At 38.8% G+C, this 24,642-nt stretch overlaps 1 protein-coding gene across 12 annotated transcripts in view; it reads left to right on the top strand.

Moving 5' to 3' along the window:
* Positions 1 to 24,642, top strand: part of LOC115223565 (rho guanine nucleotide exchange factor 28) — a 490,764-nt gene that overhangs the window by 153,142 nt on the left and 312,980 nt on the right. For all 12 annotated transcript variants that reach the window (XM_036511308.1, XM_036511277.1, XM_036511280.1 and 9 more), the window contains 2 exons: positions 15,137 to 15,258; positions 22,636 to 22,731. In XM_036511308.1, the coding sequence (XP_036367201.1) occupies positions 15,137 to 15,258; positions 22,636 to 22,731 (218 nt within the window). The remainder of the gene's footprint in view (positions 1 to 15,136; positions 15,259 to 22,635; positions 22,732 to 24,642) is intronic.

The following is a 24,642-nucleotide window of genomic DNA, read 5'->3' as shown; positions in this document are numbered from 1 at the left end:
AAGCGTTGGCTCCGGTCATCTGCGAGCCCTTAACACGACTATTCAATATGTCATTGGCGACGGGTGTTATACCTGCAGACTGGAGAACAGCGATAATCTGCCCAATTTTCAAGAAAGGGAGCCGTGAAGACCCGCTTAACTACCGACCGGTTTCCCTTACATCAATAATCAGCAAGATGTTCGAAACCATCCTTAAGAAAAGTATGATGCTCCACCTCCTAAACACAGCCTCTATCTCTGATTCCCAACACGGCTTCGTGCTGAAGAGATCATGCTTGATCAACTTACTAGTAATGGAAGAATTGGTGACGCGCATCCTCGATGATAGTGATGCTGTTGACATCGTTTTATTGGACTTTGCCAAAGCTTTTGACTCGGTAAACCACCGCATATTACTTGTCAAGCTTCAAGCATATAGTTTCCATCCGGATATTATACGATGGGTTGGTGCCTTTCTCTCAGATCGCTCCTTCCAAGTCCAAGTTAATGGTTCGCGGTCCGACGTCTCCAGTGCGAGCAGTGGCATGCCTCAAGGTTCAGTGCTTGGGCCCTTGTTGTTCTTAGTCTTCATAAATGACTTGCCCGACGACCTCACGCAACACACCCTTCTATTTGCCGACGATATCAAACTGGTCGCTCCTCGCGGTAATATAGAGGATCTTCGTCGATGCCTCCACCAAATTTGGAAGTGGTCTAACGATTGGGACCTGTGTCTGAACGTGTCAAAGTGCTGTCATCTGCCTGTCGGCTCTACTCCTGCAACTCAACTTGATTTCGAGCCGGGTCGGCTGCTGCTGGAGAGGACCGATCAGGTAAAGGACCTGGGTATCTTGGTGGATTCCTCCTTTTCGCCTTCAGCCCAGTGCGTCCATGCTGCCAATAAAGCACGCGGAATTCTGTTCTTGATTCGACGGTCATTCGGAATGCTCACAGCAGCCATATTCCTACCACTCTATGTCACGCTGGTGAGTATGGGATTCAGGCCTCTTCTCCTTATCTCCTCAAAGACATACAGCATCTCGAAAGAGTCCAGAGGCTGGCTACCCGCATGGTTCATGGTCTCAAAAATTTGTCCTACGAAGAAAGGCTGAGGACGCTCGACCTTTATTCTCTTGAAAAACGCCGCCGCCGTGGTGATCTCATTCTCGCCCACAACATTATAAGCGGAAAGTCTAACCTCTCGAAAGAGCTGTTCTTCACTCCTGCTCCAGAGCGTCGGCTGCGGGGTCATTCCGAAAAGCTCTACCTGCGACGATTTCATCTCAATCGAAGGAGAGGAGCTTTCTCCGTCCGGGTTGCGGATCCGTGGAACAAGCTGCCAGACGAGATGGCGAAGATGCCGACGACCGCTTTGTTCAAAGCCTCCCTGGACCTCAAGTGGCCTGAACTCTTTACATGAACACCACCCTGTACTTAACTCCATGTCCCCCTACATGGCCTTGCTATTTGCTTTTGAGCCAAATTAACTAACTAACTAACTAACTATATATATATATATATTCACACACACACATACATATATATATATATATAAGAACGTATATATATATACATATATATATGCACACATACATATATATAGATATATATGTGCTAGTGTAGTGTATATATATATATGTGCTAGTGTAGTGTAGATTTGTGTTCATCTGTGCATGGAGATATGGGTAAAACTTGTTAATTTAAGTTTATTATTTTGAGACAATTTTCAGAATTATAAAAGATTTACTGTTGAATACTGAAAGTAGTATCAAGTCTATTAGAATGTATCATTTTTAAGTTTTGCCTAATTCAACCAGACTGCTTGGTTATGCATGCATGTGTGTTACACATGTAAGCATTGATGTATCTTTGCATATAGATGTATGCATATGTATGCTTGCATAGCGATGTATGCTTGTTTACATTTATCCAGGCATTTACAGACACACACACATATATTTATATATATAAATATATTTATATACATATGGAAACTTGTCATTTATGGCACAGGCTTCACTGTGTAGTAAGAAGATTGCTTCCCAACCATATGGTTTTGGGTTTAGTCCAACTGCGAGGCACCTTGGGCAAGTTTTGTAGCTTCATGAGTGGATTTGGGAGATAGAAACTGAAAGAAGCCTGTCGTATGTGTGTGTAACTGGGCTTGTACCCCATCACCACTTGACAACTGGTGTTTGTGTGTTTACATCCCCATTACTTCACAGTTTAACAACAGAAACTGCTAGAATAAGTACCAGGCTTTAAAAAATCTAATTAGTACTGGGGTTGATTTATTCACATAAAAATTCTCCAAGATGGTGCTCCAGCATGGCCTCAATGTAACAACTGAAAAATGTAAAGGTAAAAGATATGGCAGACTCAGACCCATCTATTCTTTGTGTGTGTTTGATTTTATTTTGTAACATATCTCTGTAGTAGTTCAGCTTCATTATGAGTTGGTATGTTCATCCTCATTTCTTTTATCAATATTCCCATCAATATACAATATCTGGCCTATTTTCTATCAAATCTGATTTTGAACAAGTTTCAAGGTTGATGCTTCTGCAGTATTTGGCAGTTAAAATTGTTCCTGGAAATCACAATCCTAAAGTCAAGAAATATCTTTTTCTTTTCTTTTTTTTCAATGATTGATCTTGTTAGACAAAGCAGTATATGTATCCCTTCCTTGCATGGCCTTCCAAATGGGGCTGAGAAATAGTGATAGCAGTATGATGTTGTTGCTGTTGTTGTTACCTAACATCAACTAAAGGCCATGCTGGAGCACAGCCTTTAGATGAACAAACCGAACCCAGGACTTATTCTTTGTAAGCCTAGTACGTATTCTATCGACCTCTTTTGCTGAACCACTGAGTTATGAGGATGTAAACACACCAACATCATTTGTAAACACCCAAGCTCCATGAGGCTCCGGCAGGGGTGGGGAGTAACCCTGCTGTACTCTTTCACCACATCTTTCTCTCACTCTTTCTTTCTACTTCTTCCACAAAGCAGAGGAACCGTGGTGTAACCCACTATGGTGTGGTAAACTTTCAGACCCTAGTTTGGATAGCAAATACTCTGTACTCCAGGACGGTTCAGCTCTCCACCCATAAAAAGCCACCATTTATGGAATGAGGGTAACAACATAGCTTTCACGCCTGTGCAACCACCAGTCTATCGCTTGTGGTGGGTGGATCTTCAAGTTGCCACACACATTCTTAGTAGCTTAGAGTAGGCTCAAATTAGAGATTATTCTTTGTGGCTAATGGCGTGAGTCCTGATTGGAAGAAGAAGAAATCAGTTGTCAAGCTATGGTGGTGGGGTATAAACTCAGATACACAAACATACATACATACATACATACTTATATACATACATACATACATACTTACATACATACATACATACATACTTATATACATACATACATACATACATACATACATACATACATACTTATATACATACATACATATGATAGACTTCTTTCAGTTTCTGTCTACCAAATCCACTCACAAGGCCTTGGTCTGTCCGAGGCTAAAGTAGAAGACACTTACCCAAGGTGCCACGCTGTGGGACTGAACCCAGAATCATGTGGTTGGGAAGCAAGCTACTTACCACCAAACCACACTGGCACCTATATATAGGCAACTCCATTTTTTTTTTTCATTTAAGATAGAAAATAGTAAGTGATGGATTGACTGAAGTAAAGTGGACCTGTCTAAATAGGAATTAAAACTGGGCATGAATGTAATAAACTAATAACCTAAGCACAGTATTTAGGCCAGACTCTTTAGAAATCTTTCATTCTGTCAAGTGGCATGGGAAACCAGCTTGCTCAACTTGTTTGATTCATTCGTTAGGGTGTGTCATCAATGGCCAGCTGGCAAAAATAGCTGGCTTCTTAGTCTTTCGTTTGAGAAATCATTCCTTGAGAGCCTATTTGAGAGATTGTATAACCCTCTTGTAAAATGAAGCATATTTTTGCATCATGTAACATTATTGAAGGTTCTAGAATCTCTTTCTCACCCCCTCTCACTCTTTCACTCTCTATCTATGTGTCTGTCTGTCTGTCTCTATCTGAGTTTTTATTTGTGTGTATGGTTGTATGTTTGTGATTCCATACTTCTTTCTTGCTACACTCCCAGTTGATATTCTCCGTCATCTCAGACATAACGTGTTAAAATTACAGCATTGTTTTGCTAATCCAGAACCCTTGGGACTTGCGGGACAGACCTGTGTTGTGCTGGATCATCAAATTTGCCAACTCTCAAAAAGCAGCAAAATTCTTACCCAGAAAGATACATATACCGCTAAGCAAATAAAGCGACTGAGAGAGAGAGAGAGTGATATAAAGATATAAATAGTAGTAGTAGTAGTTCTTATTTTGATATAAGACTAGCAAATTTAGGAGAGGGGTTAAGTTGACCCCCCTCCCTCCCCTGCTCACTTGGTACTCATTTTATTGGGGCTGAAAGGATGAAAGGCAAAGTTGATCTCGGCAGGACTTGAACTCAGGATCTAAAGAAATGCTGCTCTACATTTTCTCCAACATGTTAAGGATTCTGCCAGTTTGTTACCTTAATGATGGTAGTAGTAGTAGTAGTAGTAGTAGTAGTAGTAGTAGTAATATTAGTAGTAGTAATAATAATAATATTAGTCATCCTTTCCACTAAAAGCACAAGTCCTGAAATTTGTGGGGTGGGGACTAGTCAATTACATTGACCCCACCGTTTCACTGGTACTTAATTTATTGACCCTGAAAGAATGAAAGGCAAAGTCGACCTCAGCTGGATTAGAACTCAGAATGTAGCAATAATAATAATAATAAGAAGAAGAAGAATGTACTATAATAATACTCGTGTTTTTCTCCGTCGCAACATATGAATGAGAGAGGAAGGGGTGATGGCAAGATGGTAGTGGGAATGTTTCAACTCTGTGTGAGTATATGTGTGTGTATGTGAAAGGGAAATGTGAATGCTTGTGTGTGTGTGTGTGTGTGTGTGTGTGTGTAAAGATAACCATTAGATAACATTAACAAGTTTATTAATTTGATTTACCATCCGTTTTTATATATAAGAAACTAGAATTAGCCGTCATTTTTGATGGTACGGAAACAGCTAGTATTAAGAATTTCAAGTGTTGGCACAAGGTCAGTAAGTTTGAGGGAGGGGGTAACTTAATTACATTGACCCCAGTATTCAACTGGTACTTATTTTATTGACCCCCAAAAGGATGAAAGGCAAAATTGACCTTGGAGAAATTTGAACTCGCAATGTAAAGACGGACAAAATAGCATTAAGTATTTTGCTTGCAGCGCTAAGGATTCTGTCAACCCGCTGACTTAATAATAATAATAATAATAATAATAATGCTTTTTACTGGAGGCAGAAGACCTCAAATTTTATGGGGAAGGGTCTATTTGATTACGTTGACCCCACCGTTTCACTGGTGCTTAATTTATTGACCTTGAAAGGATGAAAGACAAAATTGACCTTGGCAGAATTTGAACTCAGAACATAGTGACGGACAGAATACCACTAGGCATTTTGCCCAGCATGCTAACAAGTCTACCAGCTTGCTGACTTTAATAATAGTAACACTAATAATATCTAATTTTGGCAAGAAGACCACCAGTTTTGAGGGAAGTGGGTAAGTCTATTACGTCAACCCCCAATATTTGATTGGTATCTTATTTTATCAATTTTGGAGGGATGAAAAGCAAAGTTGACCCTGGAAGAATTTAAACTCGGATTATAATGAGTCAGAAGAAAATCTATCAGACATTTTGTCCAGTGCTCTAACAATTATTATAATGATTTCTAATTTAGGCACAAGGCCAGTTTTTTGAGGAGTTGGCATTTGTGAACCCCATACTTCACTGGTAATTTATTTTATCTACCCCTGAAGGATAAAAGGCAGGAATTGAACTCAGAACACAAGAAGTTCAAACCCTGCTGTTATGAATAAACAATGATTGTCTTGCATATTTGCCACAAGGGCCATATTATTGCTCTTGGAATAGCAGCTTCTGGAATTTGTTGCTGTTGCCTTCCACCCTTTTTCATCCTCTATTTTTCTTCCTCCTCCAGCAGACAACTTTCAAGTGGTTCTTGCTCTTACATGTGTAGTGGCTGGGCTTTCTGCTTTATCCAACTTATCTGATTACCTTTCTTATTGCTCCTGCAGTGCGGTATAACTCTTAGGTAGCTTTGTGATATTTGAGGTCCACCAGAAGCTGAATATCCATGTTAAACCTTACCCTCACAGCATGTGTGTTGTTACTTCCATGCTCACTACTTTGCCATACTATACTGAAAATGCATACCAATGTCTCTGGTTGTGGTCTGTGAGTTTCCTCCCCCTCATATATCACAGCACTAGCACTGGCCACACACTTTTCTTCTCAAAACATTAAGCCAAGTACATCAACATCAAAATAAATATCAGATGGAAATTGTAGTTGTGATACCTGTACCAGTGGCACATAAAAAGCACCATTTGAACGTGGCCTCCCCTGGCACCTGTGCTGGTGACACGTAAAAAGCACCCACTACACTCATAAAGTGGTTGGTGTTAGGAAGGGCATCCAGCTGTAGAAACACTGCCAGATCAGGCTGGAGCCTGGTGCAGCCCCTGGCTTCCCAGACCCTGGTGGAACCGTCCAACCCATGCTAGCATGGAGAATGGACGTTAAGCGATGATGGTGATGATGATGGTCATGATGCTGTATATACAAATACACTCAGCCTCACTTGATGGAGCATACATTGTGCCATACATCGGTCAGGGTTTCTTCCAACAGCTTTGAGGGTAAACTCACTATGTTTTTAGAAAAAAACAAAGGTGCGTCACTTTTCCTCTTGTCCTTGCTTCTTAAATTATCCAGTCAAAGAAGCACTGTTTTTGCGACATACTTGTCCCACATTTTTCCTTTGCTGCAGTTGACCCATGGCCATTTCCTTTTTCTGGCTCACAATACTAGCAGAACTGTTGTTAGTTTTGTGATAGTTTTAGCTGTCACCATTTTTGTTCCTTCTGTTTGTATTTATCGAAGTGGAAATGTCTGTATTCTTACTTGTCTCTGCTTGTTCAGTTGTTATCATTTTCCTTTCTGTCTGCTGGTTTTAAAAAAAAAATTGTCTGTTTTTGAAATTTTCTTTGGGTACATTTCTGTTGCCATTACATTTGTGGCTGGCATTCTCATCCCACTTTCCAAGGAGAAACTGTATTGAATTACTACAAAACAATGTCTGGCAAAAATATAAAAATATGTCTCAAAAACAAAACCTTATTTTCTCTCTCCAGAGAAACGGAGTGCATATTTAAATATCTTAAATCTCTTTGTTGATGAAAAGAAAACAAACAGAAAAAAAGAAACAATTTTATCATGTGACCTCAGAATCAAATTCTCCTCTGGAGCCCTGCTGTAGCTGCTTGTTCACTATCAATAACAACAACAATAATTACTAGCATAAACTACAGGACCATATATTTGTAAGGAGTGTAGCAGTTGGTTATACCAGTCCTAGTACTTGACTAGTGTTTCATTCTATTGACCTTCAAAGCATGAAAGGAAAATTGACTTTTGCAGTATTTGAACTTAAAAATAAGGGGTCATAACTTAATACAAAGCATTTTGATTGATCCTTTAACAGTTCTTCCAATCCAACTTTCTTCATTTTCTAACATTGGCTCAGGGCCAGAAATTTGGAAAAAGGGGTTAGTGGGGTATATTGATGTCAGTATTTACCTTTCATTCTTCTGAGAATCAGAGGTGCAACAACCTAAGCATCAGTCAAAGATGCCCTTGGTGGGATTTGAACTCAGAATGTAAAAGGCTATATCGGTACTGATGCCATGGTGGACAGATGCATTTGAATTAATATTGTTTGTTCAAATGAATGAAATAGTACATGTTTAATTTGATCCACTTATGAAACCTAACTTGACCCTTTAACATTCAGATTAATTTGTCAAATCTAATGCTTATTTATTTATTCAAATTGTTTCGATTTAATCATGCATCATCATGTAGCTTTGAGATTTTGATGATTGATTGTTTATTTTTATAATGACATTGTTGGATAGGTGTAATAGGTCAGATCTGGCCACTTTGAACATAACACAGGCAAAATACTTTGGGCTGGATATGGCTAGTTTAAATGCTAAAGGGTTAAATCATCATCATCATCATCATCATCATAATCATCATCATCATCATCATTATCGTTACTTTCCTTGTTGACATGTATTGGTTGATTTGACAGAATCCAATAAGTTGGGTGAACCATGTGTTGCTCCAATGTCTCAGTTTTGGCATGGATGTCCTTCATAACAATAATCATTTAACAGGTTGTGCTGGGTACATTTCTTTTTTTGCATGGTACCTCACTGTAGAGGTCCTCTTCTCAGTCCAGTATTATCTCTGCTTGGTTTACCAACCACTTTACAGTGTATTGAGTTCATCATTGTGACACAACCAGTAATGAGTTCACCTTGTAATTCACAGACTAATGAATTCTCTTAATTGAGAGAAAGAACAGGAGAGAGGGGGTGGTGACGTTCGGTGAGATATTGAAAAGTTAACATATATATGCATGTAGGAGTGGCTGTGTGGTAAGTAGCTTGCTTACCAACCACATGGTTCCGGGTTCAGTCCCACTGCGTGGCACCTTGGGCAAGTGTCTTCTGCTATAGCCTCGGACAGACCAAAGCCTTGTGAGTGGATTTGGTAGATGGAAACTGAAAGAAGCCTGTTATGTATATGTGTGTATATACATACATATATATATATATATATATAAAATATGAATTAGAGATAAAACCACTATTATGCTCCCTAATATTATTATTATTATTATTATTATTATTATGTGTGTGTGTGTGTGTGTCTGTGTTTGCCCCCTCCCCCAACATCGCTTGACAACCGATGCTGGTGTCTTTACGTCCCCATAACTTAGCAGTTTGGCATAAGATACCGATAGAATAAGTACTAGGCTTACAAAGAATACGTCCTGGGGGTTGATTTGCTCGACTAAAGGCGGTGCTCCAGCATGACCACAGTCAAATGACTGAAACAAGTAAAAGAGTAAAAGAGTATATGATGGGAAGAACAGGTTTATTTTGGTGAGAAGCTGTTAGTAGAGAGAGTGGGAGGAGCAATAGAAGGGAAAAGGAAACAGTTGCATCAGGGGTTAGTGAGAGGAAGTCAGTAATAGGGAGGGACAGTAAGAGGAGATTCAGTGCTACTCCCCATTGAATATTTATGAAATTTATGAATTTAGAAAAAGGACTTTATATGTTGGACAAACGAAATATTAATTTGATCACACTGAAACTAAATGAAGTTTGAAATAATACCTTAATTAGTTTGCTGGTGTTATAAACAAAAACCCTGAACTCTAGTTAGATTCAGCAGTCCTGATGAGACACAATTATGTTGAAACACTGGGAGTCACAGTGTTATGGACGCATTCATCATAAAGAAGTTGTTCTCCTGTGATGAAACAGCGTTGATCAGCATACTTAAGTTCAAATCTGCCAGAACATACGAAGAAGAAATATGCAAATTATTGCTTTCATTCTTGCTGTTCACTCTGCATATGATGATTAATTATTAATTAAATTTATTCTAATTATAGTGTTTTGATTTTTCATCTCTTTCCAAACACTGTCTTGTTTCAGTTTTCTGGTGCAAATTTGGGTGGGGAAGGCGACGTTTTTGTGGTTGTAGCTCAGTGCAGATTGTAAACATTTACATAGATAAGCACACACTCAAGCACACATACATGTGCACACGCACACGCTCGCGCACGCACATACACACGCACACACGTTCAACAGTCTTCAAACTGTTTTTGTCTCCCCAAATTCTCCCACAAAAGATTTGTCAGCTTGCAGCTCAAGTAGGAGATGATGTGCCCAGGCTGCAGCACAGTAGGATTGAACCTTTAACTACATGTTTGAGAAAGAAACTTCTTAATCACATACATAGTCCTGTTTGCTTGCATTTGTGTCCATGTTATGCATCCGTTTATGGTCAGAGCATAACTCAATCATTCAGCCAAATGGAATTGATAAAAATAATATCGGACAAAATATATATATATATATCTGTATATATACATATATATGCTGGTGGCACGTTAAAAGCTCCAACCGATTGTGGCCGATGCCGGACCCCCCCCCCCCTGGCACCTGTGCAGGTGGCATGTAAAAATCACCCACTACACTTGCGGAGTGGTTGGCGTTAGGAAGGGCATCCAGCTGTAGAAACTCTGCCAGATCAGACTGGAGCCTGGTGCAGCCCCTGGCTTCCCAGACCCCGGTCGAACTGTCCAACCCATGCTAGCGCGGAAAACGGACGTTAAACGATGATGATGATGATGAGATATATATATATACACACAGCATCAGTATGATCAACTAAGAACCCTTGAAGTTGGTGCCACAGCATTGGCCAATGTCCAATGTTTGAAACCAATGAGAAAACAAAAACCATTGGGATTTTCCATTACATAACTTCCTTAGAGGCAACATATATATGATAGGAAAATTAAAAATAAATTTGTCTGCTTTTATTACCTATTGGTCTACCTCTGTTGGCCTGCTCAATGTTACATGATGCAAAATTGCACTAAATTTTTATGAGGATGTTTTTTTTTGCTATTGTACAACACCTCAGGCTACAGAATGTAACAGTAGATCTAGTTAGGAATTTAATATTGGGATATGTACCATCCAAGTAATATATAAATAAAAATGTTATGGAGATTATAGTTTAAGCAGTTGCTGGCTTGTTTTCATATTTGCTTGGTTTTTAATCAATTCAGAGTAAAATCTCTTGTAAAATACTACACTATATACATTTTCTTGTAAATCTTCCTTAACAGAAAAAAAAATACGCAGTTTCTATGAGATCAGGTAACCTGTTAAAGATAGTAGCTAAATTTCTCACTTAGATCATATTTTCTTCATCTCAAAGAAAGAATGGACACAGATATATCATGCCTTACAAAAGCAAGATGTATTGTTGGAGAATATTTTGATTGTAGGCCTACTTGATCAGGAGTAACATGCCCAAATGTAAATAATATATGAAGAAATTGTGTATTTTCCTTTTAAACCTGGTCCCAGAACTTTCTCATACTATCTTGTTTCCTGAAAATATTACTTAAGAATGCTGTTGCTGTGTGTGTGTGTGTATATATCTCATCATCATCATCATCATCATTGTTTTACACAAGCAGTTCAAAGTCTCACCCGTAAACCTCAAGTAACAGCTAGGTGGATGTTTAACTTTGGAGGTTATTTATGAATATCAATGACATATTTCAAGGAAAGGAGACCGGATACTGAGGAAATTAAGGTTTTGCTAAGAATTTGTTGGAATATTTGTGATTTTGAAAGAATTATAAAAAAATCAGATATTTTTGGGTTGACAGTGTTTTCTTAGGATGTGGGCAGTATCTATGAGAATGATTATTATTATTATTGTTATTTACTTTTAGTCTGCATGTTTGTTGCAATTACTTACTGAGACACTCAGCACCCTAGGGCAAGTGAAGGATAACAGATGTTACAGTATAACTAAAAGCTTAGGAAGGGTAAGTGACAGGGGCAGTAGTGAAATATCTCTTTGTGATACAACCCAGACGTTTAAATTGATAGGGTTTTTCTAAGGATGTGGACAGTACTTGTCAGCACAATCTTTTGGATTTCTCTGAGACATGGTTCTCCTGGGATGTTATCTTTGTCAAATTCCTTTACAGATGTATTTTTATCAGTGGGAACACTTACATCTAGTTGTCTATAAGTATTTTCATCCCTGTCTTTAATAATTATGTTTGATCGATTAGCCTGGATTGTTCTGTCAGTGTTGACTGGAAAGTCCCAGAGGATTAAGGCATTATTAAGGCAGTGAGCTGGCAGAGTTGTTACCACACCAGGCATAATTCTCAGCAGCATTTCATCTGTCTTTATGTTTTGAATTCAAATTCTGTTGAGGTTGATTTTGTCTTTCATTTTTTCAGGGTCAATAAAATAAGTCACAGTTAAACACTGAAGTTGATGTAATCGACTACACCCCTTCCCCTTCCCTGAAATTCTGGCCAAAATTTGAAACCCTTTTTTATTATTTGATGAAAACTCTCAGCTTATTTTTCTGGGCGTGATGGAAAGTGTCAGCTGTCCACAGCAGGCAGACTAAAAAGCACTTGTTTTGTGGACCCTGTGAAGAATTCTTGCAGTTCCAAGCAATGCTGATTTCCATAGGTGTTCTACCTTTATATTTGCACCAGTCTTTTTTGATCCACGTTGTTAGTTGAGTGCTGATACTTCCAAGTGTGCCAATTACTGTTGGTATCACGTCTACTCTCCTCATTGACCACAACCTTCAAATCATTGTAGTTGTTCAGTTTTTTCTTCTTTCTCTTTATTAATATTAATATTAATATTATCAAAACAAATCAAAACAAATCAAAATAGATGAACATCAATGGAATTTGTATCTTTGTGGTACCAGTGCCGGTGGCACACAAGAAAACCATCCGAACGTGGCCGTAGCCAGTACCGCATCGACTGGCCTCCGTGCTGTGGGCACGTAACAAACACCATCCGATCGTGGCCGATTTGCCAGCCTCATCTGGCACCTATGTCGGTGGCACATTAAAAACACCATCCGAAGACCCGGCAAGACTAGTCAGACCATAACCCGTGGCCCCTACCTGGGACGTAGTCAGTCCACCTGTGCATACCTTCCTTCTTGTGACACTTGTGAAGACCTGTTGAGGCAAGTGAAAATCAAAACAAATCAAAATAGATGAACATCAATAGAATTTGTATCTTTGTGGTACCAGTGCCGGTGGCACACAAGAAAACCATCCGAACGTGGCCGTAGCCAGTACCGCATCGACTGGCCTCCGTGCTGTGGGCACGTAACAAACACCATCCGATCGTGGCCGTTTGCCAGCCTCATCTGGCACCTGTGTCGGTGGCACATAAAAACACCATCCGAGCGTGGGCATCTGCCAGCCTCGTCTGGCACCTGTGTCGGTGGCACATAAAAAACACCATCCGAGCGTGGCCGTTCGCCAGCCTCGTCTGACACCTGTGTCGGTGGCACATAAAATCACCCACTACACTCTCGGAGTGGTTGGCGTTAGGAAGGGCATCCAGCTGTAGAAACACTGCCAGATCTGACTGGCCTGGTGCAGCCTTCGGGCTCCCCAGACCCCAGTTGAATCGTCCAACCCATGCTAGCATGGAAAGCGGACGTTAAATGATGATGATGATGATTATTATTATTATCATTATTATCGTTATTATTATTATTATATTAATGCGGAAAAGTCCGTGGGCTTGCAACTAGGCACCTGGAGAGGCAAGTCCATGCTGTCCAACAGCATCGTAGGGCGCTGGACAGATGGACCCGTTAAACTGCTTGGGGTCTGGTTCGGTCCAGACCTCCAGGTAGATAAAGACTGGGAAGAAGTGATGAGCAGGGTGGCCAATCTCACCCAGAAATGGGTCGAGAGGAATCTGTCCCTGAAAGGTCGAGCGGAGGTGGCAATGCATACATCGCATCCGTCATCTATTACCGCTTGACCATCGTCCTTTGTCCCAACCGCTGGTTGGCCAAGCTGGTAAGCTGGCTCTTCGACTTTTTGTGGAAGGGTCAGATACCACTGGTCAGGCAATCCATCTGCTGTCAACGACCGCTGAACGGAGGCCTTGGCATGCCATGGTTACTGATGCATAGACAGGCGCTCAGGCTACGGCATCTCAAGCGTTTCCTAGATGGTGAACAGGTGTGGTCGTCTTTTGTCAGGCGTGACTTTCCGCAGCTCGTCTCTTTGACAGAGCTGCAGACCTGGCTCAAACGTAGACTGAGAAAGGGCGCATTGCACCTTAAGTGCCGTCAAGCTCTCTCTGCCCTCCGCCAAGCAGGCAATGCGATCGGTAGTAGTTCCACTCTAGCGTTCTACAGAGGGTTAGTCGAAGAAAAGTGCGACGACGTTCTCGGGGAAACTCTAGGCGTTGACGATAATGAGCTGAGCAGTCTGTTCGGAAGGACTTTCGGGCCGGGGCCAATGGATAATTTCCAGAGGTCCCTCGCCTGGCAGTGTTACCGAGGGGCTCTGCCTGTTCGAGATAAACTCTACCGGCACGGAAGTGCCGTCAGCCGGACCTGCCCGAGGTGCTGTCAGGACGACGAAACTGTTCTGCATGCACTCGTCCAGTGTCCGAGTATTGCTGAACTATGGGTTTATGTTGAACAGCTACTGTCGCGTATAGGATGGATCCGGCTATCAGCCGAATCCATAGTGAATATTCCCCTGCCGACCTCCTTTAACCGGGAGGGCAAGACAGTTTTTCTTTGCCTAGTGGCTATAGCGAAAGAGGTGGTATGGTGGACCCGTTTGAAAGGGCTAAGGTCAGACACTTTCCTCTTTGGCCCAGGCCTCATCAACTTTTTCAAGTTTCACTTGAAAAGGAAGATGAGAGTAGAGAGGGAAGTGCTGTCCGATAGCAAGTTTAATGAAAGGTGGATAAATGTCGCAAGAATGGCCAGTATGAAGGGAGCCATTCTGAGATTACACCTGTGATTAAAAAAGGTAATATAAAAGGAGAAAGGGGCTCTCTACCCACCTTTTTTTGACCAGGCTCCCGTTGGCTTTTATGGGTTTTTTTCACCAGGAACCTTTCGTAACGCCTCCCCCTTTTGGAGATTTTCTTTGTTATAATCTTTCGTTGTTAAACTGTTTTTACTCAGATTTTTCACAAACGGACAAAACCTTTTGTAACCCTTCGTCCTGTTTTGTCCCTTTATGTGATAATTGATTTTTGTCAGCCCTTGTGGCCAATAAAAGAATTAATTATTATTGTATTATTATTATTATTATTATTATTATTACTTTTTTTTTTCTTCTTTCAAATTTGCTTCCATTTCTTGCCGGGTGTCTTCCCGACTCCTAGGGCAAAGAAACTCATAGTATACATTGGTAGGCCATTAAACCAAACTCAGTAGTTCGTTCATTTTTTTTTTTTTTTTTTTTTAAAGTTAAATTAAAATACATTATTATTATTATTATTATTATTATTACTATTATTATTATTATTATTATTATTATTGTTGTTATCTATTTTTGTCTAGAAATACCAGGACTTTGATGAAGTCTGAGAGTATGAAATTTGAGCGCGATGGTGTTGTTGTTCACAGAAACAGAAACGGAGCAATTTCCATAGCAACTACTAATGTACACGAAGACACTGTCCGTAAGTTGACAACTTTACATAATGTCTATTTCCAAACTCGTCAACATACTTTATAATTAACACCTGTTTTATACGCATTTTAGTCTTGGTGTATAATCTTTAGTTTGTGGCATGTATTTTAGTTGATTCATCATCATCATCATCATCATCATTTCAATGCCTATTTTCCATTCTTGCATGGATTGCATGGAATTCATTGAGGCACATCTTTTCAGGCTGGGTGCTCTTCCTGTTGTCAACCCTCACTCGTTTCCAAGTGAGGTAATACATGGCTGGACGTGTTTTCAGGGAAGATTATAATCTGAACCCAAAACCATGCAGCTGGGATTTGCCTGCCTGTCTGTCTGTCTGTCTGTCTCTCTCTCTCTCTCTCTCTCTCTATATATATATATATATATATATATATATATACACACACACACACACAGTGTCCCAAAAGTCACTGATGGGTTTCAATTTTTAATAACTTCCTTAACTTTACAAATAAATGCATGCAATTTTGATACACGATAAAGAACTTAATGGAAATTAATCTGCACAAGTCAAATTTTGCCACACTACTATATCACATGTGAAAAATTACGTTGTTTACATGGCAACCATTTTCATCACAATTGTCTAATGAACTGGAACATGAAACTCCGAGTCTTGTGATGATTTTGCTTTCCAGCTTTAGTAAAAGGAAATTGCTCTGCCTTTGGTATTCGAGTACTACTTTTACCACCTTGTTTTGCACCTACGTACTCACCTGTATGTGTAAATACACACACACATACTTTAATGTAAACAAATCTAAAGATAGCTGAAACATTTCTGAACTCTAAGTTCAGATCTATTTTGATGAAAATATCTTTACCTTGATGCCATCATGAAGAAATTGATGTTGTCACCAATCAAAAATGGCTTCCTTGTCCTTAGCAGCTGAGGTACACAATCAAATGGATTTATATATATCCAGATATCAGCTGATATAGAAACCGTTTGGGTAAGTGATACATTAGCCAATCGAGTGTTTCTGGTGGCACCAAATCTCGATGCAACCCAACAAAGTTAATATATCCTGGCATTTCAATTGTCAGACTTGTGCGTTTCTTCGAGGGGGTGGGTAGGGGGGCAGGTGGGTTATCTCACAAATTATATTTTAGATAAAGGTCAAGTATATAAATACATTCTTACTTAAAATTAAGTTAATGCCACACAAGATCTAGAAGCAAAGAAATATTGGTGAGATATATTTTCACTTTCTATAAATGCTTCCAAAATATTTCATGTAATTTTTTTTCCCTTCTTGTCAGCATTGGATTTTATAACCTTGTTTTCTTTCTTTCTTTCTTTCTTTCTTTCTTTCTTTCTTTCTTTCTTTCTTTCTTTTTCTTTCTTTTTTTCTTTCTTTCTTCCCTTCCTTCTTTCTTTGTTTCTGTCTTTCTGTCTTTCTCTCTTTCCTTTTTCTTTCTTGCCATTTTTTCTATTTTTATTGTTTTTCTTTTGTTCTTCCTTTCTTTCTTTCTTTCTTTCTTTCTTTCTCTCTTTCTTTCCTTTTCCTTTCTTTATTTTTATTCTTTTATTCTTTCTATTCTTCTTCCTTTCTTGTTTTTCTTTTGTTCTTTCTTTCATTCTTGTCTTATTTTCTTTTATTATTTCTAATATACTTTAGTTTTACAAGCTTTAACTAGTTTTTTTCTCTTTCTTTCTCCTCCTCCTCCTCTCTTCATTCCCATTGTTACCATGGCAGTGGTGATTATTACCCATCATCCTCACCATCATTATAAAACTTACTTGTATATCACAACACTTTCTGTCCTTCCCAACTAACTCTGTCCTTCATAATGATTCTTCAGTTAATTTTCCTCTGAAATCACTTCTGCTATTCATATTCTTAACCGTGGTCACATTGACATTAGTCTCAGCCGTGGTTCTTTCAGTATCTAAAATATAACTATTATTGCATGCATTACTCTCTAAGATACTTGGAATTCTAATGAGATCTTTCATCATTTATCTTTTACTTGTTTCAGTCTTTTGACTGTGGCCATGCTAGGGCATCACTTAAAATGGTTTCAGACAGGTTGGTATAAAAATGGTTAAATTACAGGTACCATCCATTTGACAGGCTTCTGCATAGTTTCTGTCTACTCATTTTAATTCCTGAGGCTTTGATAAATGCTTCTTGTCCTGGATGCCAGGCAGTGGGATTGAACCACAGATCTGATGATTATAAAGTGAACTTCTTACCCATTCAATCAAGCTGTGTTCGTATTTCTTCTGGGATCAACAAAATGAGTGCCTGTGATTCATTAGAAAGGGTCGGTATTTAGTTTATAATACCTTTGCCATTATTCAGCTAGTCGGTGGCACATTAAAAGTACCAACCGATTGTGGATGTTGCCAGCCTCCTCTGGCCCCTGTGCCAATGGCACGTAAAAAGCACCCACTACACTCAGGAAGTGGTTGACGTTAGGAAGGGCATCCTGCTGTAGAAACACTGCCTGATCAGACTGGAGCCTGGTGCAGCCTCCTGACTTCCCAGACCCTGATCGAACCGTTCAACCCATGCCAGCATGGAAAACGGATGTTAAACGATGATGATGATGATTGGAATAAATTGATATGGAATTTTAATGGAATATTTTAATTTAGATCATTTTAAAATGGGAGATTTCTATCAAAGAACCAGGCCTGGTCATGGTCAGAGTGGTATCAAAAGAGTTAATGAAACAGAAGCTGATTTTGTGGAGTGGTTTATTATCCACATTTTTTCAGTCTATCCCAAACAATATTTGCTTCATTTTAGATGTTTGTATGAACTACTAAGCCCCCTGTTAAACTTTTATGGGCATTACTAAAGAAGACATCATCATTGTCATTGTTTAATGCCTGCTTTCTATGCTGCCATGGGATGGATAGTTCCACCCACAAAAACTATCTTCCCAGTTAACTTTTCTTTAATATTGCTGCACCTCTTATGTGTCCATAGCTTACACTGGGATCATGTTATGGAGTTTCTACTTTTGCCTTTTCTATAGATCAAGCAGAGCCATTTTCCTGAAGGGAATTGTGATTTGTCTGCCTTCCTACATACTAAGACTTTGGTTTTTGTTTGATTAACTCTAAGGTCCTTCGATTCTAGACCTTACTCCCACATCTGAAACGTCTTTAGTTCTGGTAGTGACTCAGCTATTAGAGTAAGATCATCAGTATAGAGGAGCTCTCAGGGGCAGCCTGTCTTGAATTCCTCTGTTATTGCCTGGAGGACTATGATGAACAAGAGGGGGCTGAGGACTGATCCTTGGTGGACCCTTACCCCTACCCAGAATTCTTCACTATACTTGTTGCCAACCCTCACCTTACTGACAGTATCCCTGTACATGGCTTGTACAGCTCTCACCAACCACTCATCTATCCCTAGTTTCTGCATTGATCACCAGATAAGGGATTGGAGGGCCCTGTCAAAGGGTTTCTCCAAGTCAACAAGAGCCAACTACAGAAGTTGACCTTTGGCTAGGAATTTCTCCTGCAGCTGTCTTACCAGAAATATCACATTGGTGGTGCTTCTCCCTGGCACAAACCCGAACTGCATCTCATCTACACTAATGCTCCCCTTAATTACTTGGCTTATGACCCTCTTCATGATTTTCATCACCTGATCCAAAAATTTGATACCTCTGTAATTATTTCTATCTAAGGTGTCACCTTTACCTCTGACTATGGTGCTGCTACACCAGTCATTGGGTATGACTCCTTTGTGTATCATGTGGTTAACTATACAGGGGACTAGACTTTAGCCTACCTACACCACCAGATATTTTAAGCATCTCAGCGGTTATTCCTGATGGGAGGGAGCTTTCCCTGTCTTCATATCCTCAATTGCTTTATGTACCAAGGTACTGTCAATTCAGATAGCTGGTCCCTCTGTTGGGTCGACAAGAGGCAGACTCTCTTTCTCCCATCCATTCTCTTAATTTAGCAACCTTTCATAGTGGTGTCTCCAAGTCTCTCTCTTTGCAGCCTTACTAAATGTAAGTGAACCATCATCCATGTGGACACATTTCTCTCCTATGACCACAATTTTCTCTCACACAAAGTCTTGCAATTTGAAACTCTTCAAATCTTTGGTCCTCATGACACAGAGCATTGGCAAATTTCTTTCCTATCTGCTTCCCCTCTGGCGAAGTAAACCTGTCTCCTAGCTTCCCTTCTGGTTATCTGATACAGTTCCCTGCTACCACCACACTTTCAATCCTTCCATGCCTGTTACTTTTCCATAAAAATTGTTCCACCAGTTGTCACCTCAGGTTGAGAGGGGACTTAGCACCAGCCATTGATCTGGTCAGTAACCCCCCAACAGGTTGTCCCATAGGAACCTCCAGTTGTCCTCCACATTATGTGATGCTGTATCCTCCTCTTTTACGTCAAAAGCTTCAATTTAAATAATGAAAGTATATTGCATCTTGGAACATCATCAGTTATGCTCAGTGATAACACCATGTCCTAATCATATTTTGTGTCACAAAAAGGTTTTTGAAAATGTGTTTGAAATACAAGTTTTGTACTTCATTTAGATATTTTATTCCTAAGAAAAATCATAACCTTTCTAAACACCCAAGACCCCATAGTACCCTCTTCACATTTGCTACCTCCTTTTGAGCTCACAGTGCTCACCCCTCCCGGTATGGGGCTGCCACTGTTTTATATGGATATATAAGAACCACTGTTTTATATGGATATCTGCTTAAGCACAGGCATGGTTGTGTGGTTAAGAAGCTTGCTTCCCAATCATGTGGTCTTGGGTTCAGTCCCACTGGGTGGTAACTTGGGCAAGTGTCTTCTATTATAGCCCTGGGCTGACCAAAACTTTTGTGGGTGGATTACGTAGATGGAAAATGAAAGAAGCCCATTGTATATACATGTGTGTGCACGTGTATTTGTGTCACTGTTTATGCATACCCTTGTCTAGACATTAGATGATGGTTGTGAGCATCATCATCACCATGCAAGTAAGGGTTGTTTATTTCCAGTCTTCCATAAAAAACATGACCATGGGAAAATAATACCTTACTTGGAAACAGGTGAGTGTTGTTGACAAGAAAAGCATCTGGCTATAGAAAATAATCTACCTCAACAAATTCTGCCTAATCCATGCAAGTGTTGAAGAATGGACATTAAATGATGACGATGACAATGACGATGATGACAGCAGTAACTATGATGATGATCTTGGTCAATCACAAACACTGCATGTTTAAGCCTTATATTTCTGACAAGAGATTTCAGGGATTAAAACCTAGTCTACATGGTAATATTCTACTAGGTTCAATGTACAAAGCTTCATTTTGTTGTTATAAGGGTTGTGCAATAGATTATACATTGTTTGAACTATCAAACCATTATTGTTGACTTTACAATAAGAGAAAACACGTACAGCTCAGGTTACATGTGTTATGGTCAGTCAATAAAGCACTGTTCAATTACAGTTGCATGTTATAAAGGGTTGCTCACATTTGAATGTATTGTTTTTATTAATGTAATACAAGGAAATATTGAATTTCCATACGTCCTGAAAGGAAAGAGCCTACATAGTCACGAATGGGGAATTGTTTTTTTAGTTGGAAATAAGAGAAATAAACCAAGTACAGCTCCATTGAATTTTTTTGTATAAATTCCTTATATAAATTTCCGTTGCATTTAATGAGTTCCAGAAATCATTTATGTAAGATCCTTCTCACTTTGCTTGCTTAATTAACTCATATATATAAAATTAGAGTAATTACTATTTAATTTGAAAGTATGACATTGAAAAGGTTACATAAAATTTTGTATCTGAGGTTTTGCCATTTTAAAATGCTTTGGTATATATTTGAGTATACCGCCGATTTAGCCCACCTGTTCCATTGTTATTCATACATTTACAGGTGCAATAGTTGGGCAGATTTTCAGTCTTGTATCCTGGAGTCACTGTTTCAGGTCTTACAACATATCTGGGTGACCTAACCTATATTGATCAACCTTAGGCTTGTATCCAAGTAGCATTCTACTGATCCACTACAGATGACCTCTTTTCAAGCAGACCCATCAAGTTGGTTTCTCAGAAGCCTCAGAACTCTTCTTCTGATTGTTCTTCTAATGCCCAGGTTCTCTAGGCTTTATTCAAAGAACAACCTGCAAAGCCTCAACTGCTCACATTGGCAAGTACCTGCTCTCCCACCCACTTTTGTAACAGTTCTCTTCATCAACACCTAATACTTAGCTCTCTTCCTCTTTTGTACCCCTCCATCCTCTACTCCCAGGGTTCAGTTGACTCCAATAAAATTAGTTGTCCTGTTGTCTTAGAAACTAAAATCCCATCTGGTTTCAATAAGGTCTGTAATGGAAATTTTTGCTACTTCTCCAGATCAGCTTCCATTCCCCGGTCATGTACTGTGGAAAATAATTCAAGTGCTATTCTTGGGTCTTTTCTTGGCCACTTTACCTCTTTAATGAAGGCCATCTTTCTGGCAGTAGTGTGAGCATTTCTGCTGTCAATGATCCTTTAACCTAAGTGCCAAGCTTTGGTTAGCTTGGTGCTATAGTAGAAGACACTTTCCCAAAGTACCATACTGTGGGCCTGAACCTGAAACCATTTGGTTGGGAAGCAAACTTCTTACCACACAACCAAGTCTGCATCATACAAAATAAAAAGTCCATTTACATTTTAACTGTTCACCTATTACTTGGATAGCCTAAGCCATCACTTCATATTTACAATAATTTTCTGACTACCCACCTATTACTTGGATAGCCTAAGCCATCACTTCATATTTACAATAATTTTCTGACTACCATGGCTACTTCAAGGTGATTAGCAAGCTGAGATAAATGCTTGTGTAGATTGGATCTTATTATATACTAGTAGTATCGCCCAGCGTTGCTCGGGTTTGTTTCGACCCTTTAGAATTGGAATTTTTGAAAAGTAAAAATTTTGCATTATGTAGCTTGTTATTCTCTTTAAGTGAACATTTTTCTGGTTGAAATACACCGAAAAATGGCAACACAGCAGTCAAAAATTCATAAAAATTGGGATTTTCATAGAAAAAACCCACCTTTTTGATGTAAATAATTTTTGGTTTTGACATGGTCCAATTTTAATTTTATCTTCTACGGAATGAAGAGCAAGCCTTCTATCATGTTCTCAATTTTGGTCAACTTGCACCACAGGGTCTCGGAAGAGATAGTGTCAGTTGAAGGCTACCAAACCTGCCACACACAGACAACTTCAGCTTTATATATATAAATTGTAATATAATTTTATTGATTCTGCTAAATTATTAAGGTTTCAAGTTTCCAAATCACTCTTTTACAGTTTTGTGTCAACTTGTTTTGTTTCTGTTTAATTCCTTCTAGGTGGCGATATGGAACTTCTAAAATCAATTGAAATTGATATTGCAAAAGAAGAACAACTGGATATTGAATGTGATCAGGAAGATGTCATACATCTTGGTAAGAATGACAATATGGTTCATTACAATATATTCAATAGCTTTGTTATAATTATAACATAAATTATACATTAATTATGTATGTCTACCTTGTAAAAACAAAAAAAAATGAACATTCACTGTTGGCAAATCTATTTAGCTTTTCTCTATTAGAAATCCTTAAAGCTTTTCAAGAAACAATGATTTTCTTCTCTTCAAATCTTTCAGGGTAGCTTTAGAACTATTGTTATATTGCGTTTCTGTTTGTCTTTTTCTTCAGAAAATATTTTGCTTTATTGTTTTTTGTCTATGCCCTCACAGCCCCCCCCCCCTCCGTCATCTGCCGTTAAATATCAGTTTTCCTTAAGAAAGTTAATCATTGTGCAGTCTTCTTTTCTGACTACCTACCAACTTACTGATTATTTATCTTGTTATTGTTCCTTTTTGCGAACTAGGAATGGAAGAGTAAGTTCAGTATCCTGCTGTTTGTTATGTGTAGAACAAAACTAGCCAATCAAAGCTACTAAATCACTGATTTTGTTTTATGCAAATTAAGAGCAAGCTATTATTTGATATATTGCCCAAGATCTTTATAAACAGAATTCAATCTTTAGAGTAAATAGTTTATAATAGATACAAAAGTATTATAAAGTTTCAAAGGTTTCATATTAATTGCATAGAAATGGCAGTGGTGATGATGTTTAATTATCTCGCTACCTTTATTTAGTATATCTGGGAATTTTTAAATGTCTATTTAAGCATGTCTGTGTACAGGTGTGTGTGTATGCATGAGACAGTGAAAGAATTAGCGAGAAAGAGAGATAGATAGATGAATTAGATTAGAGTAGAGATAGATAGAAAGAGAGGAGAGGTGTGGCTTTTCAGGAGTTAATGTATATATTGATTGCAGATTGAAAAAGTAATCTTTGTGCAATTTACTTTGTGGTGATACCTTATATTCCTAGATTTCCCTTAAACATTTTCTTCCTCGTTTATCTGAAAATTTGAAATGATAAATAACTGTAAAAGGCATGGGATAGATTTTACTAGTTATAAACCAGAGATATGCCATGGTGATAATCCAGTTTGGTTGTAACTGGTTGAAACCAGTAAAATACTTAGTGCATTGTTTTACCACTGTTTACTTTCACAATACTGATTCAATGGGAGTCTCTTAGCTTCTCATAACTTCTACCATACCGGAATTAGTGATAAAGTCTGCTGACCCTTAAAGATCTCTTGTTTTTGAAATGTGTATGCATTTGAGGGATTGTATGGTTTATATATATATATAATACTAGCAGTATCGCCCGGCATTGCTTGGGTTAATTTCGACCCTTTAGAATTGGAATTTTTGAAGAAAAAGTAAAATTTTGCATTGTGTAGCTTGTTTATTCTCTTTAAGCGAACATTTTTCTGGTTGAAATACACCAATAAATGGCAACACAGCAGTCAAAAAGTTGTAAAAAATAGGGATTTTCATAGAAAAAAAAGCACTTTTTTTATGTAAATAATTTTTGGTGTTAACATGGTATGATTTAAGGTTTTTCATCTACAGAATGAAGAGCAAGCCTTCTTCTACCATACTCTCAGTTTTGGTCAACTTGCGCTGCAGGGTTTCGGAGGAGATAGTGTTAGTTGAAGGCTACCAAACCTGCCACACACAGACAACTTTAGCTTTATATATATAGAGATTAGTTATTGTCTAGCTAATGAAGGTGCATGGCTTAATATTTAGGGTATTTGGCTCACAATTGTAAGATCATGAGTTTGATAGCCAGTGGTGTGTTGTGTCCTTGAGCAAGACACTTCATTTTATGGTGCTCCAGTCCACTCAGTTGGTAAAAATCAGTGGTACCTGTAATTCAAAGAGTCAACCATGTCACATTCTGTGTGATGCTAAATCTCCTTGAGAACTATATTAAGCATGTGC

This window comes from Octopus sinensis, linkage group LG2 (genome assembly GCF_006345805.1).
Source record: "Octopus sinensis linkage group LG2, ASM634580v1, whole genome shotgun sequence".
NCBI classification, from domain to species: domain Eukaryota; kingdom Metazoa; phylum Mollusca; class Cephalopoda; order Octopoda; family Octopodidae; genus Octopus; species Octopus sinensis.
Note: the sequence above shows the minus strand (reverse complement) of the source record. Positions and strands in the feature narration are given on the sequence as shown.